This window comes from Phoenix dactylifera, chromosome 7 (assembly GCF_009389715.1).
Source record: "Phoenix dactylifera cultivar Barhee BC4 chromosome 7, palm_55x_up_171113_PBpolish2nd_filt_p, whole genome shotgun sequence".
Lineage (NCBI taxonomy): Eukaryota > Viridiplantae > Streptophyta > Magnoliopsida > Arecales > Arecaceae > Phoenix > Phoenix dactylifera.
In genome coordinates this window covers 4,252,862-4,270,981 of record NC_052398.1, presented here as the reverse complement: position 1 = coordinate 4,270,981, position 18,120 = coordinate 4,252,862, and the positions used below count along the sequence as shown (strand labels likewise).

Here is an 18,120-nt window from a genome sequence, read left to right as displayed (position 1 = left end):
TCACACTTTGCTTGACCGAAAGACATGCCCGAGAGTCGCGTCTGCTATTTGCTTGCCGAAAAGTAGAACCGCAAGTTTTTCATGATGGGGGTCAAAAAGTGGTGGTTTTTTTTCTAATCTTGGTAGTTATCCGTATAACTAACTGTTTTTTGATAATAAAATAACTAATTTTCTTTTCTTGGTAGTTATCCGTATAACTAACTCTCACAAAGTCAACTCCGACAAGCGCATTACGCCTGTTGATACACGTGTGTTAGACCCTATATTTATTTAAATGGTCAGGAATAGGAGCCCAAAACGGCCAGGTCCACGGAGCTGACTTTTGCCGACCAAATCTTTAGAAGTTGGGTGGATTCAGCATCGTGCTAGAGCTAGCAATGAGCATCCACTGTTACAAAATATTTGCAATTTATTGAGAGACTGCGAGGCCTCCTAAGTTATCAATATCTATTGTGAGGCAAATAGATCTGTTGATTGGGTCGCATCGTATGTTGCACAACACTCTTATGACTGAATTTGTAATTGCTATGAGTCTTCACCACCCCTCTTCGCTATTTTTTTTTATTTTTTTTGAATATATTCATAATTAGACAGTATGATGTAGCCAGCTTATCAAAAAAAAAAAGTCGGAGAAACTTCTCACTTTAATTATTCGAGAAGACCTCTCAAAAGCTTTGTAGAATAACGAAAGCTTCTACCTTATTTTAGTACTAATAGCTCAAGTCAAGACTTGAAACATGGTATTATTAATTTGAGGCTGATCGGAGATCACCATCTCATCTTGAGTAGCTTTTTTGCCGAATAATTGTTTGGGGTTATATTTCCAAGTAATTAAGAATTAGGATGGCCTGTGTTTTGAGGCAAATTTTCCATTTGGCCTGCTGTAAAACTGGGCTTTTGAATTCATGCTGGTGTGAGATTAGAATTCATCTACATATTAGTCTCTAAATTTTTATTCTTTGCGTATGAATTCTTTAAATTTACAGATTAATGCATAAAATTCAATGCCCTATCTCTACCTAAGTAACACTTAGGATAAAATTTTCCCGATATTTTAGACACTTAGAAACTTAACATACGTTATGTAACACTTGACGAATACTCAATTTATTTGTGGTTAGCTAGACCGCAAGAAACCTATATCCAATAACTTAAGGGATTAAAATCCAAAGTTAATGGTTCAAGGGACCAAGGGATAAATAAGAAGTTGTCAGGGATGAATATGCAAATAAATCTTTAAACTGCCATAGAATCCGTTAGAATACGGAATCTGTGCGAGAAAGAGAGTGAGCGATCTTTAAAGTGCTCTCTTGGGCCCAGCTGGTAATTCATCCGGCCCAAATATTGGAGGTCTAGTCTTAGCCCAATCTAACAGTATTGGGCCAATCTACAAACGTGGGTTTAAAGAGGAACAGAAGCTAGCGCGGACTACCAATCGAACATCCATAACCAAAGGGACGGTCCAGATTACATATTTACAAGGGTTTCGGCGGCGTCCTCCCAACGTAAATAGACATCACCTCCCCTAGCGCTTCGTTGCTGGGCTTCTTCTCGTTCCCTCTTGGCTCGCTTCTCGTCGCCATGGCGCCGAGGAAACCTAGGGCTTCGAGCCGGAATCCCGAGCTCATCCATGGGATCGGGAAGTACTCGCGGTCGAAGATGTACCACAAGCGCGGGATCTGGGCGGTCAAGGCCAAGCACGGCGGCGTTTTTCCCCTCCACGAGCCCAAGGCGGCGGCGCCCACTCCTGCCGAGAAGCCCCCCAAGTACTACCCTGCCGAAGACGTCAAGCACCCCATCCCCAATCGCCGCAAGCACAAGCTCACTAAGCTCAGGTCCCTCCCCGGTTCTTGATCGCTTCTTATCTTCTCCGTCGTTCTGTTCTTGATTTAGGGTTTTATGCTGTTTGTTTTGGGGGCTAGGGCGAGTATTACTCCTGGGACGGTTCTGATCCTTCTCGCTGGGAGGTTCATGGGGAAGAGGGTCGTCTTCTTGAAGCAGCTCCCTTCGGGTTTGCTTCTCGTTACTGGTGAGTGTCTGGTAGGATTTTTGACGTATTTGTTGGTACAAGGTTCAATTTTTGTCGAATTGCTGAAGCATTTAGCCTCAAGACGGGAAATTGTTATGAATGGAGGGATCCTCTGTGGTTGCTTATTGCTGCAGTGGTCTTGGTTTCTATTACTCTATCGGTAATCTAGTTTGCTTGTTTGTGCCAGTCATGCTAAGTGAAAAATACCCATGATCTAGTCAAAATATGGGTTTGGAATTTATAAGGGCGGGCTTTTCGGTTCTTATTAACGTGCTTTTCCGGCCCCTATCTTTCCTTCTCCGGTCACATGATCTAGTAATCTTAGACAACTTTTGATGAACTGCAAGGAAATTCGCCCGCATTTTTATTTATGAGCGGGGTTATTAGCTCTGCTAAGTCTTCTTTTTGAGCCTGAATTTCTCTTGTTCCCTTAATCTTAATAAAAGATTTATATCGGGTTCAGTAGCCTCCCTTTGCTCTGGCCAACACTTCACTTTTTGCTCTGTCCATGGAGCGTATGAATTTCAACCAGACTCTTTCCAATCGAAAACCCCTCATGAACCTTTAAATTTTTTGCCGAAACCCCATAGTTTTGTCTTGACTTCCGAAAGAAGCGATAAACTTACTCGATAGGGGTGAAAAAATAGCTATTAACATGCGTTTAGCAAGCATTTAACACAAGACCACAAACAGGGAATTCTACTGTAGTCCGTGCAGCTATGGTTGTTGATCCTGCAGGGCCTACCCAAAGGTTCGGGCCAGATTGATTGAAGTGGGTGATACATTTTTTGTATTTCTGTGGGAAAAGGGGGCTGGGCCTATCATATAAAGAGGGTTGTTTAAAGAGAACCCAGCCACCTATTTTCATTCGATGTTCCGAGGTGCTTGATTTGATCGATGAATTCGGCGAGCTGATATGCTTTGAGAAAATTGGGAGAGGCATTTCCCCACCCTCACTCCCACCTGCTTAAAAATGTTAAAGAAACTTCTTTTTTTGTTTTTGCTCTATGAATGTTTTAGGGGGGAAAAAATCTGGGGCTGAGGCCCATGGTGAATGAGAGTTCATGGCCATGCTGCCATCAAAATGAATAAGAACAATTTCTCTGTATTAAATGTTTTAGGGGGAACAATTTTGCTGTACAGTGTTTTTGTTGCCAATCCAGAGGATGTCTCGTTGTGGGTTCAGACATACCAAGGTCTTGGAAAACTCAGTAGGTCCTGTTACAAAAATAATGTGTGATACTTTGTTCAACAAAGTTAGAAAATGTTCTCTTGGTATCTCTCTTTAGTCTCAAAGAGTTGTCTTCGTAAAAACTCTTATCAGTTATAATACAATTTTGTTGTCTATTACTTTTAATTAGTGGATGAGTGGGAGATAGTCATGGATCAGAAGACATGGACCAGAAAAATATTTAACATTTTATTTGTGCAAAAATTTATGATTACCATATGTCTACTATGTAGTTAGAGGGTTTCGTCAAGTAAGAATTTTGTAAACTTTTAAACATTTGCTGTTGTTCCCATGTTGTGCTTATCACTAATTACTTGTCTAGAATTTTGTATTTTTGGCACAAATAAATCTCATAGAAAACACTTTTTAGTTCCCAGAACTGACTATGACCTGGAATTTGTCAAAAACACTTTATATTCTATTAGTTTTCTTTGTTCTCGACATCATGAAGTCAGCAGAAGGAAGTTCTATATATAGATTTCCTGCTGAATGCAGTAAAATTCTTGTTGATTGTTTTGACCTTTCAAGATAGTCAGTCTTGCATGTACATTAAATGTTCATATAATGGGTCAGGAATTTGTATGAACATGAGCAATGTGAAGGAAGTACTAAGAAAGTTTTGATCAGTGATTAACATACCACTGAGTTCTATTTAATGTTTTAAATCTTTGCAGCTAAAAGAGAAGAAACAGTCATTGGGTGGATATTGTATCTTTTCCAATTGTTGTAGAATTTGCTCTGTTACTTTGTTTGAGGTTTGCTATATCCTGTGAGTTTGTAAAGCCTTCTTGCAGAGGAACACAGCAATACCATGTTTTTTGAAAGATTTCTTCCTTCCTTCTGCATCTCCATCTGTTATTTTTAGTTACTATTTTGTGCTGGGTGGAAAGTTCACTCGTGTCTTGTAGAGCATGTTAAGCTCTGTAAATGATCACTTGCTGAGTAAACATTTTTTCTCTAGTTTTGTCAAATGGTTGAGGGATGCAAATGCCTACTTCTTAAATGAAAGGGAACCTGAATTCTTGCGTTGGAAAGTCTTCTCAGTGTTTATGGGTGTTATACTCTTCGTGGTTTCATAGATCTCCCTTTATGCTAGAAAAGATTTGTATCCATATAACATTTGGTAGATTGAATTGTAAATAATGTTTTTAGTTAAGTGCTTGAAGTCTAGCATATGCAAGCAAAAATAACATTTCTTTTTCCCATGCTTTGTTTCTTTCTTTTTTTGTTACTGCTCATTATATTTGGGCTGCTATAGGACCATTCAAGATCAATGGAGTACCTCTAAGACGAGTAAATCAGGCTTATGTCATTGCAACATCTACTAAGGTTGACATATCTGGAGTCAATGCTGAGAAGTTTGATGACAAGTACTTCACCAAGGAAAAAAAGAAGAAGAACAAGAAGGGAGAGAGCGAATTTTTTGAGACTGAAGAGGTATATCTTCACTTTCATATGCTACTGATGATTGGCTGTTGTCTTATATCTAGTCTCTTGCTCATCCTCCTTTTTTTTCACTTTGTTTTGTAAAATGTAGGAAACAAAGGCACTCCCACGGGAGAAGAAGGATGATCAGAAGGCTCTGGATACCCCATTGATAAAAGCCATCGAAGCAGTTCCGGACTTGAAGGCCTATCTAGGTGCCAGATTTTCACTTAGGGCAGGCATGAAACCCCATGAGCTTGTCTTCTAGGCACTTTGTCCTAACCTTTTCCCTCAAAAATTCTCCGTTTAGATTCAGCCTAGGTGGTGGTACTTTCAGTTTTGAATGTCAAGAAGGATATTGGATTTTTGTTTCATGCTTGTCTTGTGGGTGAATTGAAAATTTTAATCAGTAAAGTGTTCTGCGGTGGAACTGGCTGTAAGTTATGTCTTAATTGGGAAGATTACTGTTCTACCTTCAACATATATCATTTCTTGAAGACAATGTGCTATATTTCTAAGACATAGTGCTCCATGCATGTTAGGTTTCAGTGAAGTTTACATTCCATTTTGAAAATCTCGTCATCTATTGATTTGTGTTCAGCAGCTAGCTTACTAGGATATGCAGCGTAACTTATATTTTTGGTCGCTGCTCGCTGCTATCTCATTCATGCTGAGTCGATATTTGCTTTCCTTCCCCTCCAGGCCCTCAAGCTCGTAACGTTATAACATTCTACATTGTCGAATATTCTTCGTTATTCCTTATCATGTCAATTCATTTTTTTAGTGAATTCTTTTCCTTTTAGCAGTCGTCATTTAACGTTGTGTCTGAAACTTGGTGCTGAAATGATATGCTATGAATAAGCCACGAAACATATTATTACAAAACAAATGAATCAAAGTAAACATCAATCTCTTAAGGTTAAGAGCTTGGAAAGCGGAGTTCTCATCGCTTATTTTGGAAACAATGGAAGGTTGAAAGGAAAACATCAGACGTCGTAGAATCCAAAGGAAACAATATAATTCAGCAACAAACGGGGAAAAAAACAATCACAAGCAGAGACTTGGGCATTTTGATGTTCTGTATCAGAGCATGCTGTCAATTTGGGATGGCAATCTCCTGAAGAAATTGCTTGGAGCGGACGGCATCTTGCTTCGGAACCTGGGGTGGCGAAGTGCATAGAGGCCTGCTGCTAAAGCCACCACCCTGAAGGGAGCCACGTACAGCACCAGGGCTGCACAAAGGCTGAACAGGATGAAGAGGAAAGTAGCCCTCGGATCTCTCCAGCTCAACAGAGACTGCAGCCTCTCCCCCTGCGTCGCCATGTCTCCGACCACCGTCTGTATCCTCCCCGCCACACTCCGAAGCCGATCATACCTCATCTGAACGAGATCCTGCGGCTTTGATGTCGGAAAGGTGTCGAACTCCTCGTCGAGCTCGTCCGGGTGGACGGCCTCCGCCCACGAGAGCTTTGTATCCATATGAGGCGGGTGCCTAGGCCTGAATCTGTAGTTCCATAACCCAATGACGGACATGTACAGAAACACCGTGGGCAGTATCAGCTCCGGATACCCGATCAGCAGCAGCAGCAGCAGATGGACGAGCACCGTGGTGATCGGGTTCTTCCAGTGGCGGACGTCGCCAAACCATTTGAACATGCCAATGATCCCCGAGAGCAGCGACATGATCCTGAAGAAGTTGGCCTTGCTCCTCCTCATGCTCCACATGTGAGACTCCACGTCCAGCATGCACTCGACCACCTCCTTCCTGAGCGGCGGCTCCGCCCGACCCAGCCTCGCCGCGACGATGCTCATCGCCTGGTACCTCAGGCTGTCCAACTGGTTGACGGTGAAGGGGTGCAGGTAGTGCATCTTGGGCAGCAGCGGGTGGCCGTAGAGGTAGATCATGTTTACAAGCGACAGGCAGGTGAAGCGCACCGCCAGCTGCAGCTCCCCCATCTTCCTCACCCCCGACGGCTGGAGCGCGACGAGAGGATACGAATGCGTGTACACTCGGTCGGTCTCCAGTGCCGAGAGCCGGATCCGGACCTTCCCTATCCTCGTATCTCTCGCGTGCCCCTCGCCGCCGCCCAGGTGGCAGTTGTCGAACACCCCGATGGTGATCACCGTGCACGGGTCGAACACCTCCCAAGTGTACTGCTCGTTCCATTTCGGACTGAAGGCGCCGACGATGGTTCTGGTCCGCACCCATTTCTGCCCGTACTTGGCGACGCAGTAGGCGTCGGTGGCTCCTTGGCCGTCCTTCATCTTCATCGGGAGCAGTCCCTTCGCACCGAGGATGCCGACCTCCAGAATCCCGATGGGCGGCTTCCAGAGCTGGCGCGCTGTGGGGCGCTGATCGCTGATGTACATGGTCGACTCGTCCAAGACATGGTAGGCTCCCTCGAGGCAGACGCGGAGGTGGATCCTGCTTGCGAACCGAAGCTCCCTCCTCGTCTCGCCTTCCAGGACCCCGAAGCCGAACTTCTCCAGGTCGAACCAGCGCGACTGCACGAAGGGCCGGTGATCCAGCCTCTTCTCGAACAGTGTCAGCGGCAGCGAGGCTCTCCCGAGCACCGCGTCCTTTCTCGGACTCTCCCGGTCCTCCACGGTCAGGACCAGCGGTTCTTCGAACGGCTCCGCCGCCACGAAAATGAGGTCCTCATTCCAGAGCGGGTTGAGGGTGGCCGCCGAGCAGACCTTCGTCTTGAGCAGCTGGTTCCCGACCTGGGCCTTGACGAAGGCCTCCGGCGTCCGGCCCCTGGCGTTCGGTCGGACATCCTGGGCTTCGATGACATTTACTCGGAGGTACCAGAGCTTGGGGGAGACGTAGACTTTGGACCGGATGCTGGTCACTCCCTCCCCGTGGACGGAGGCCGCGTCGGAGTGCCACGCCTCCGGGAAGGCCTCGTCGGCCTGCGTCCCGATCCAGACGGCGAGCATGATCTCCCCCCTCATCTTCCCTTCCCCGCGGCGGTCCTCCAGCCGATACCACTGGGGGGCGAGCGGGCTGTCAGGGGGCACCCTGGTGGGCACCTCATTGAGGTCGAACACCACCCTCCCCACGTAGTCATCTCTGCCCACCATCTCCTTGTCCTTGACGAACACCTCCAGCGTCGAGGACTGGATGCGCTCCTTGGAGAAGGCGAACACCTGCTGCCACTCGGGGTTGCTCTTCCTGTCCAGGTGCGCGGTCGTGCCCTTGTAGTTGCCGAGCTTCACCTCCACGTAGGGGTCGCAGCTAATGGTGATGGGGTTGAGCGGGAGACCCTTGGCCTTGACGACCCGCACGTAGAGGTAGTACATCTGCTCCACGAGGTCGTATGTGCTCGCGAACTTGTCGCCGCTCAGCCACCCATTGACCCCACCACCTCCGGTTCCTCCCAGGGGCCATCCTTCTCCAAACAGTGGGTTCGGGTCCTTGAGTTGGTAATCCTCGCGGTAACTCATCGTCGTTGCCCCTGGCCGCTCTCTTTGATGTAACTTGCCGCGTCTTCTCGTCAGCGAAGGCAACAGGAGCAGCAGTATTGTCTGCAAAAGCCGCTTGGTTTCGATTTCAGAAGAAGTAACTTCAGGCTACCATGTCGGAGGCATAGAATTCTCACCTTTTCGAGGAAGTTGCAGTCGCGGATCGATCTCTTATCGTGGCAGCACGCCTTTGGAAAGCATCTGGTTCAAATGCTCTTGTTGATGGTTATCGCAGTCGGCTTCGAGAACGGGATTAGACCGTCGTCGCTGTCGATGGGATGGGCATAAGTATCAGGGGCACCGAGCGACTGCTAGCACCGCCAGGTCCATGATCCCAAGCCCCTGCCTTTCTCTTTCGCTTCTGCTTTGCCACCCTGCCCTTCTCTTTCGCTTCTGCTTTGCCTCCGCAACTTAGCAACCTCTTGCAAGAAACTGAAGCCTGATTCGGAAGCAAAGTTGTTGCTGATTGCGATGCCCGGGAGCCGGGCGAAAGAAAGGAATACCGACTAAAATGGGCCTTCCTTTCCCTTTGTTGAAGGCAAGCTCTGCCTTCATGGTAGGGTAATTCAGTTTCTGTCATGGAGAAGCTGTGTCGTAAGGCACTTGGCCTTCCTAGAACTCGAAATTTTGAGGGTTTAGAGAAAGGTCTCGAGCTATTTGTTTACGTAGGATGGAAAAGAGAACAAAGCATTGATTCCTGGTGGGGAATCAAACGATCTGTCGGCAAAGCCCTGAGGGTGCTTGTGGGTGACGTGTTTTCTGTTTCAAGTTTTCTTATAGTAAGGAGGGAGCTACTATTACGTGCTCGAGTGAAGGAGCCACGGCAGCCGCAAAGTGCATTCCTGTTCTTAATCCTTTTTGTTCTATCTCTGCTTCAGACAGCAGCCGCAACAAAGGACATAGCAAGAAGCCACAACCAGAATCTTTCCTCGTTGCTTGTTTCTCTGTTTCTGAACTTGGAGTTCTTGTTCCTTCTTTCATGGGCAGCACCTTTTTAATTTTACTGAGTTACATTGCAAGCACACTACCAATTCTGGCGAGGGCCAGAAGAGGATGAGGGAAGTTGTGAGACCAGCTACCAGATTTTGTTGGTTTGTAGGCTTTGGTTGGCCTCTGTAAAAATGCATAACAGAGCAACACTCTAAGCCTTGAGTCAGAAGAACTATGTCCCGCAGAGGCATCAGGTTTCTTTTACAAATCCGTAAACAGTTTAATCACTTTCAATCCAAAGGTGACTGCAACTAAGTTCTTCAGCGGCCGCCCGAATTCCTCCGCAAGAAGCATCCAGTTTGACTGCCATAATCGATCGGGATTGAATGAAGCTGAATCTGGCATGAACAGGAGAACCGATGTGATCTCTAATAAGGTAGCCAGCAACACCTAGAGTAGTATTTGGTTGAGAGGTTCATCAAAGTTGAGCTTCACAGTCAGTTTAAAGTGATCGACTTCTTTCTCTAATTCTAATTACTTGCTTCAGCTTCAAAACTTCCATGAGATTTCTTGCTCATAGTGCTAGCTATCCCTATCGCGATTTTATTAATATCAACTTTATAGAACTAGGACAGGTTGAAGGCTACCGAAATATTGGATTTAGGGAAGGATTAAACCCAGGATATCCTATAACAACACTTTGAGACTTTACAAACTTGACTAGTCGGCACCCTCATATACAGTTTAATTGTCATTACACTAATTCTGCAATTTGAAATTCTTGTCCGGATGTTACTGCATTTTTTGGAGTACACCACTGTTTCTCAATTACCCTTTTCATTGCCTTACTTATCATTGCTTCCGCACCTCAGGTCCATATGGACTTTCTTTAGCCCGGAGAATTAGCTATTGTTTTAATGATTTCATCTCAAAGATCCTTAGCTATTCTTTTGTTAATTTTCTTTTGGTAGAAGTTGTTCGTCTCAAGGATTTGCAATTTTGCCATATGTTAATCCTGATCTGCAGCAATATGTTGCCCCAATATTCACACTTCATGCAATTATAGTCGGAGGTTTTAACTTTGATGCATTCTGTCACTTAAATGTGTTGAATGACATTAGATGCAGGAACCCTGTCTCTTTGGTTATAATTGTTGCTTTGCCCCCTTTACCTCATTAACCTTTTCCTTATTCTTTGGTTATAACTGTCACTTCCTTGCCTCCTGTATTCCTGCAGACTTCCGATCTTCTCACAACCATCTCAATTACCACATTGAAATTATAAATGATCGTTGCCAATCACCTGTTGTAATTTATTCTGTAATTGCTAGTTTCCAAGATGCTTCAATTTCCTTTCCCTCATTGTTGCAGATGAAGTTGCTGCCAATTGGCTCCAGAGGTTGGTGCCGGTGACTTAGGGTTCGAACCCAGCCTGCACTTGGAAGGGATTGGTAAATCTTGTCTCTTTTCTATGACCAATAAAAGAAAAAAAAAAAGGCCATGCTCCTATTCTTCTTCTTTTTTATAACAGTTTGTGATGGTTTTCACTTTCTACAGAATAATTTCATATTTCTTCCTTTCGTTGCCCACACTTAAATGACATGGCAGAAGCTCCTTATTTAAGGCAGGACAAAGAAAATTAGGCCAGGGATCATACATGATGAGGACACCCTGCACTTGTTGAAGCATTTTGAAGGATAAGTGTTGAACCTTACAAGGAATTACTGCCTTTATTCCTTGCAACAACAAGGGCATCTGTTCTTTACAAGTTTGGAATATATTCTCGGAGCCTGTTATAGTTGCAGCTCATCAAAACACATCAATGCCTAAATAAAGATGACGATTACGAGCCACTTGACTGGTTACTGTTACGGTTCTCTCCATTCTAATCTGTTCAGGGCATCAACAATTGCCTTGCGAAATGCATCATTGTGTAGAAGAAAAGATGAGACATGCCCTCCGGTGACCCACCTTACTTCCGAGCCTGGCCATGCTCTCTGGAGCTCCAAGACGGAGTGTTTAGGAATATAGCCATCATCCTAAGATCAAGGGAATTATGTTAAAGGGCGAAAAACAAGATTATAAATTGAGAAGGGTTGCATGATCAATCAGAGATAACTGACAAACTTAAGATACAAAGAGAAATTTGTTTTCATTAATAAAATTTTTAAACAATTGCGAGAACTGATGAAAATTAGCAGGAAGCAACTATTCCGAGAATAACACTCGAGAAAATTGACTGAAAGTGCATCCATCAGATGTTAAAGAAAGGAACAGCTAAAATATAACATGGTAACGCCATAATGTACATAACCAATCATCTCAAAGCAAATCGAAGTACTTTCGACATGCAGCCAATGGACAGACATCCGCGACTGACAACAGTTTGCACATGCATCCATATGCTTGTACATCTGAGACATCAGAGCTCATCTTGTAGACTCTAACAAATTATTACTCGTTGATAGTTCAACAAATTGCTATCAAGAGACTGAAGATTCCATTAGAGACAAAGTCTCACAGATAATTTATGGATGAAAAAAAATTCCAGCAATCAAAGACATAAAAAAAAAGATCATATAAATATAAAATCAGTGACTACGATAAATATATTGTGATGATAAAATGTGATCCAAACTTTCAAAGTAGTTAGATGATATAATATCTGGACTACGACTACAAAGTACATGAATGAGGAAAATGTAGGATGTATGATGTAAAGTGAAAGACTTCGGACTTACTGTAGCAGCCACAAATATCACAGCCTGAGGATTTTTGGGAATTGGGAAGCGAGTAACATCGGTCAGTGACAAAACTGACCGCAATCGCTCTCTAACTTGCTCGAGGGTCATTCTAGCCTTTTGTGTTGCATCTTCTCTCAGTGCCTCCCAGGCAGTGGCATACTTTAAGATTCCTTCACAGAAAGCCACTACAGCAGAGTGTGGAGCAAGAAATGGTAGAGTGGCAATCGGTGTGGGATGCAGAGATCCAACCATTGCAGCATGTACACCTCCTACAATTATCAACACATATATATTACAGAAAGTTCAAGAAATTCACACAGACCACCAAAATCTTTAGGCTATAAACAGGAAACAATGACAAGCAAGAAAAAGAGAGGTTAAAAACAAGAGAACATTTGTTTAGTAAAATAAAGGTATAAAATTTCAGTGGCTAGTAAAAAATATAAAAGACGATTTGGACTAGTGAAAATTGGTTGTAGACTTCTAGTTCAATATTTAAAAGAACCAGGACCAGTTTGTCAACAGTAGGAGGTATAAACTCACAGCATTCAACAATTCCAACTGCACAAAGAGTGCTATTAGATATATAACTTTTTCATTACCCATACTAAGCCCGCATATGCCTGTCTTGCCAAAACCGGCTTCAACCTCCAACCAGTGCAGGAGGCTGCGGGCTTCCTCAATAGTGGCCCTTCCTAACAGTAGCAAGTCACTCACGCATAGAAGCTTTGCACCACATTGCAGTCCAGGACGTCGGTGTCCATAGAATGGGCTGTAGCACATTTGCTATGATCAAAACCAAAGATTGCACAATTTTTGCATTAAAACAAAATCTTTTTTTTCCTGTTTAGCTCAACAGTAGACATGCAGGAATGCTCACCTCTCAAGCACCATTGTTGCTATGTTTTGCTTCAACAACGGACCACCAAGACGGAGCCGTCGCTCAAATGTATGATCCCCAGTGCCTACAATATTGAAATTGAGTTATCTGAGTTCATGAAACCCAAATCCAAGGATGCTCGAGTAAGGAAACGTAATTAAAGGTGGTAAGAAAAGGAGGGGAAGATCTAAGGTAACTTGGATGGAGATTGCGTGGTAGGATATAGAGAAACTTAGAATAACATCAGAAGTGACTTTAAATAGGAATTGACAACTGAGGATCCATAAACCTGACCCCAAATAGATGGGAAAAGGATAGATGGTTATAGTTGTGGTATGAGTTCATGAAACATGAATAATGCAAGCTCCAAAAGTTCGAAACAAAAGCACAAAAAGAAAGCCACTTAAAAACCTTTTCATTTACTAAGACAGATTACCTCTTATTCTCTATTATACCTTGAACACCGACAATTTCACAGGTCAGGCCTTCATTTCTTATAGGCTGTTTCATGGAAGGGTTTAGGCATAGGAGTATCTTAAATGGAGATCACGTTGAAAAGGGAATGATCGACTACTTAAGCTGATATTTCTCCTCAATATGTCAAACAGGTCAGAGATTTCATGCAGATTTGCATTATGATGAGTATAAGGGCGAACATGCCTACCAGGTATGTCTTAAGAAGACAGTGCCTAAGATGCACTTCATATATTCAATAAGAGGAGAACCTTCACCTACCTGTAACACTTAGAAATGGAGCAAACCTCATTTTATATTTCCTTGTGAATATATAGGATTACTCAGTATAGATTTGGGCTCACACGTAGAGCAACTAGGTGTGCTCCAAGTTCCATTTGCAAGTTCCTCAACAATTTGAATGGTGTTTGGATCGAAAGAGAAGGATGCAGAAACATGGATTCTCATGTCCTTTGCAACTTGGTGGGAACTTTGTGTGGAATAAATACAACAACTTTTATTGAGTATCAATCAGAGGAACCGATTTAGATAAGGGTTGCTTGGTGGATCTTTCCGGTAGAAGATATATTCTTCTAATTGCTGCTTTTTCTAGAATTTGTTGCAGTTTTGAAAATTTTCAGTGTCACTTTTTTCTCATAAAAAACCAAGCCCTAGTAATGGAGGACATCTTGCAGTCTCATTGCCTCTATTATATTCTTCGGAACTGCAAATTATTTTAGAATTTATTTTCCAGTTAGAAGCAGTCAGCTTATTCTAATGAGTTTAAACTTATTTTCAGTTTCAGTATCCTCAAACTTCTCCTTGCAGATATTTGTGGGTTTTAACACAGGGGCCCGTATCAAATTTACTTCTATTCAGGATTTCCATGAATCAGTCTGTCCTTTGCATTGCCACATTGCACAAATTAATCCCATGACATGGCTTTTTTGCTCCTCAACTAGTAAGTTAGAAATTTAAAGAAAAATCACATGAAAAATGAAATGCAAAAGGAGTCACATAATGAGGAACTAAAGCTGACATAATTTGGATCTTCTGTTGATAAAAAAAATCGGCCTGTCAATGAAGATCAGCTCATTGTCTCAACAGTACTAATCAATTGAAATTAGTACCACCAAGCAACAAATGTTTTACTTCGAAGTGTAAGGCAAGGTGACAATGACTCCATAAGTGGCAAAAATGTTTCTTATTCAGGCAGAGTATTCTCCTGATGGATTGCAGCAGTGAAAGGATACAGTCTAATTAAGAAACAAAAGGTACGCCACAGTTCATGGAATAACCAGAAGAAATTGAACTCGCTGGTTATTGTAGTCAACATAGAGAAGATGTGATGATTGCCAATGTATAGAAGAACTCAAGCAAATGAAATTGGAGTAAGAATAGATATTCTGAATGCATTAACTTTTACAGAAGATGATCATTTCAATGTTTTGCTCTTCCTAAAGTACTGAGGTGCACCATGTTCCACCATTGGGTTGTATGCCAGAGAGAAATTGATATAAAAGAATAGCACTAATCCATGAGCAAAACTTCACCTCTAGAAAAAACAACACAAGCAGATGATAGAGTGTAAAGAAATACAAAAGCAACAAAAAAATAGAAAAATAAAAACAAAAATTGCTTCCAGCAAAAAGTTAATTTTCAAACACCGCGCCTGCCTCAAGCCCAGGCTCATCATCACATGAAACAACAAATATAAACCTATGCTGCTACAGAAGCACTACCCTTTATGGCATAAACTCTTTCACTTTACCAAAGACTATAATTACTTTACAAGAACCTATAGCTATTCCATTCAATATAAAATTAAACTGAAATGTTCAGTTTGTGAAAATAGCTTTAAATTAAGGAAATGAGATATTCCTAAATAAACTGCATGTCAAAGCTTCAACAGCATCATAATCCATAGTGTTCCAGTGCAATCTGACCAGAGAAACCATTTCAGAACTAAATCTAGCCAAGATTAGAATGACTGCAAGAAGCACCAAGAGAATCATCAAAAGTTGCATTGATTATAAGTTTTAGAAACCTGTGTTAAATAAACAGTAAATGTGTCATGACAACATAAGCCACATTCTTCCTATTTCCTTAAAAAAAAAGATTCTTAAGGCTATTGCATTGATTATAAGTTTTCGAAACCTGTGTTAAATAAACAGTAAATGTGTCGTGACAACATAAGCCATATTCTTCCTATTTCCTTAAAAAAAGTGATTCTTAAGGCTACACTGTTCAAACGATTATTGCTAAAACAATCATAGCAACTTCCATCAGTCAAATCTCAACTTACAAGGGCAAAGCAATGCAAACCTAAATATTTGTGGCTGATATTTAAACAACTGACATAAGATTATACTGATACAAACAGAAAAATCAGCTACTTTGACAACAACAAATGGAGTGAAGTTCTATGCTACAAATAATATGATACACACATCTATTTGACAGAATGTACTATGCTAGTTGAACCATGCAAGCCATCAGCTACAATAATATGAAATACACATCAGACATGTCATTGACACGTTCTGAAACCAATAAAAAGACATCAGTTACCTGCTACGAGAATATGGAATACACATCAAACATGTCATAGAGACATTCTGAAACCAGCGAAAGACATCAGCTACCTGCTAAGTGGACCACGCAAGCCATCTTCTGCGGTGGAACAAACTTTGGTGCGAGGAAAGCAACCCTTGCATTGTGACTCTCGGGAGGCAATGCATCAATTAGTTGCTCATCACAAGGTGTCCTGAAAACACCCTCCCTCAGGCATGCATTCTTTGTCTCCCATACTGTTTTCCAGATAGGCTGGACCAGATTGGGTGGCCAATTCTGGGTGGCAGCTTCTGGAAAGAGCTGCTTTACCATTCTCTCCAACAGATCAAGTTTGCTCCCTCCCCATCCCCGTGAGAAAAATGGTGTGCTTAATTTTGTCCGGTGGAGAAATGTCCCGTAGATGTGGTCCAGTACATAATGGAGGCCACCCAGGTTTACAGATACCATCTCTAAAGAAAGTCACACAACCTCGAATGCACAATCTTACACAGTCTTGATCTAAAGAAAGTCCACTGCAAAAACCTTAATTTGGTTATAAAACTAGCTAAGAGAAGATAACTTAAAAATTCAAAATCAAAAGAATTTTAGTCAGATTAACACGTAAGGCCTTCCTGTATACTAGAAACCTTAAAGGAAGAATTATACACTATCAACAAAAACAGTTATCCTAGACTAAAGCCCTAACAAAAAAAGATAAAGAGAAACGCTACTGAAACAGGATAGAAACCATGAAACATGAGAAAGAAACATAGGAATCGGAAAAAAGGTCAGCAATGTCATGTATGTTAAATTTAAAACAACGGTATGGTTTTCTACTGAAGCAATCCCTCAATATTCATGCATGGCTGTGCAAAGACATACTATGTCAGCTTATTAGGAAAAAGAGTGAAACAAAACTTTTTTCTTGATAAGGCAAACGGATCATACAAGCCTAGTATGAAAACGTGCAAGAAAATCGGAAAATAAAATGTCACAAAGCGCTGTCGGGACAGCTGACATAGTGGTCCACAAAAACTTCTACAAGTGCTCAACTATATAGGAGGTGACCCAATCCAGAAACAAAACTTTAAGGACCAGAAAAATCCAGAGTTCCACCAAACAAACATGAATGGGTGTCAATAACAGCTGAGACATGATAGCAATGTGAATAAAAGTGCCAACTCAATAACTGGGGAAGAAAATGCTCACACGCCATCCAAATTGAGACCTAATACTCCCTGTTCTGAAAATAAGTTCCAGAGACATTCTTGAAAAACTTCTGCAATGCAGAAGCACACCAAAGTTGACTAACAAAACCGATTAATTTGATGATATCTAGAAAATTTCAAAAAAGAAAGGGTTCAAATATTAAGAACTTGAACAATCAAATCAGTCAGAAATGGAATTCCTATTTGAGGCTTTTGAGCCAATACAACTATAGCTTTCGTATTCGGTCACTTTGAGCAAATTAGCGATCCAGAAACATCTATGAAAACCCAGATAGGGACTTTCTTTTCTTTAAAAAAAGAAAAAAAGAGTATCAGACCGAGATCATCTAAAGTCGGCAAACATCTAATCATATACACTTAAAAGTTAAATATACTATCTGAAACAGCTTTTAGACTGCAGAAAAAGTAAAAAAGTTTCAGCTTAATAACAAACAAGATGGCATCCTGCAAGATCTATATTGTGCAAAAGCTTGAAAGAAAAGAATACCTAACTCTTATCAATAACCACAACGAATTCCATCAGCATGCAAGTTTAACACCAGAACTCACAAATCAATAAATTTTCCAGCCAATACTCACTTCCAGGTGACATAAAGCTAGCCAAATAACCGTAACACTGAAGAAAAAATTGCGACACTCCAACAGAACAAAACTAATGGTTTTAGCAGCACACAGGTAGGCATCCAAACATCGCTCCAGAGAAGAAAAAAAAATTAACCTATTTCTCTAAAATCTTTAAAAAAAATCCAGATGCTGCAGCATTTCATTTAAAATTGATCAAAAATCCCTATCAAATTGGACGACATCTTACACAATACAGACGCAAAGCACAACAAGTACCAAAAATACGCACATCCCGAAGAAAAGAACGCATTCCAATGCAATGCCTTGCGATGCATTCCAATCCAATGCCTTGCGAATCGAGCACCTGGATTCTTAACTGCAAACAATAGGCGATCTTCCCAGCTATGAATCGCGGAAAAAAATCCAAGCTTTGCTCCAGAAATCTGTCGGAAGCCCGAACAAAATCGAAGAAATCGGCGACTGGGAACGGAAGGGTCCGAGGGTAGATTTTAAGGGCGAGAGAGAACCGCGATCCGCCATAAAATCCAACGGACCCCGAAAAACAAAACCTGGGATCAGGCGCAGAGAATAGGGTAAATCCTGTGGGCGAGGGAGGAG

At 42.1% G+C, this 18,120-nt stretch overlaps 3 protein-coding genes across 4 annotated transcripts; 1 reads left to right on the top strand and 2 right to left on the bottom strand.

Moving 5' to 3' along the window:
* The first annotated feature begins 1,513 nt into the window (after positions 1-1,513).
* On the top strand, positions 1,514-5,205 carry LOC103702300 (60S ribosomal protein L6-like). Its single transcript, XM_008784667.4, has 4 exons — positions 1,514-1,835; positions 1,923-2,029; positions 4,519-4,697; positions 4,798-5,205. Exons 1-4 carry the CDS (start codon positions 1,582-1,584, stop codon positions 4,951-4,953), a joined length of 696 nt encoding a protein of 231 aa, XP_008782889.3. The 5' UTR covers positions 1,514-1,581; the 3' UTR covers positions 4,954-5,205.
* A 329-nt stretch (positions 5,206-5,534) lies between these two features.
* On the bottom strand, positions 5,535-10,538 carry LOC103702301 (FT-interacting protein 1-like). Its single transcript, XM_008784668.4, has 2 exons — positions 8,288-10,538; positions 5,535-8,213 (listed from the first exon to the last, which is right to left on the bottom strand). The coding sequence occupies exon 2, from the start codon at positions 8,130-8,132 to the stop codon at positions 5,769-5,771; it is 2,364 nt and encodes a 787-aa protein (XP_008782890.2). The 5' UTR covers positions 8,133-8,213; positions 8,288-10,538; the 3' UTR covers positions 5,535-5,768.
* A 133-nt stretch (positions 10,539-10,671) lies between these two features.
* Positions 10,672-18,120, bottom strand: LOC103702302 (protein ABHD18-like). Of its 2 annotated transcripts, none has more exons than XM_008784669.3 (6): positions 17,792-18,120; positions 15,802-16,242; positions 12,704-12,788; positions 12,426-12,595; positions 11,821-12,092; positions 10,672-11,118 (listed from the first exon to the last, which is right to left on the bottom strand). In XM_008784669.3, the coding sequence occupies exons 2-6, from the start codon at positions 16,175-16,177 to the stop codon at positions 10,948-10,950; spliced, it is 1,074 nt and encodes a 357-aa protein (XP_008782891.2). In that variant the 5' UTR covers positions 16,178-16,242; positions 17,792-18,120; the 3' UTR covers positions 10,672-10,947. The 2 variants fall into 2 exon arrangements, with proteins under 2 accessions (XP_008782891.2, XP_038983915.1); XM_039127987.1 differs by lacking the exon at positions 17,792-18,120 and adding an exon at positions 17,750-17,768.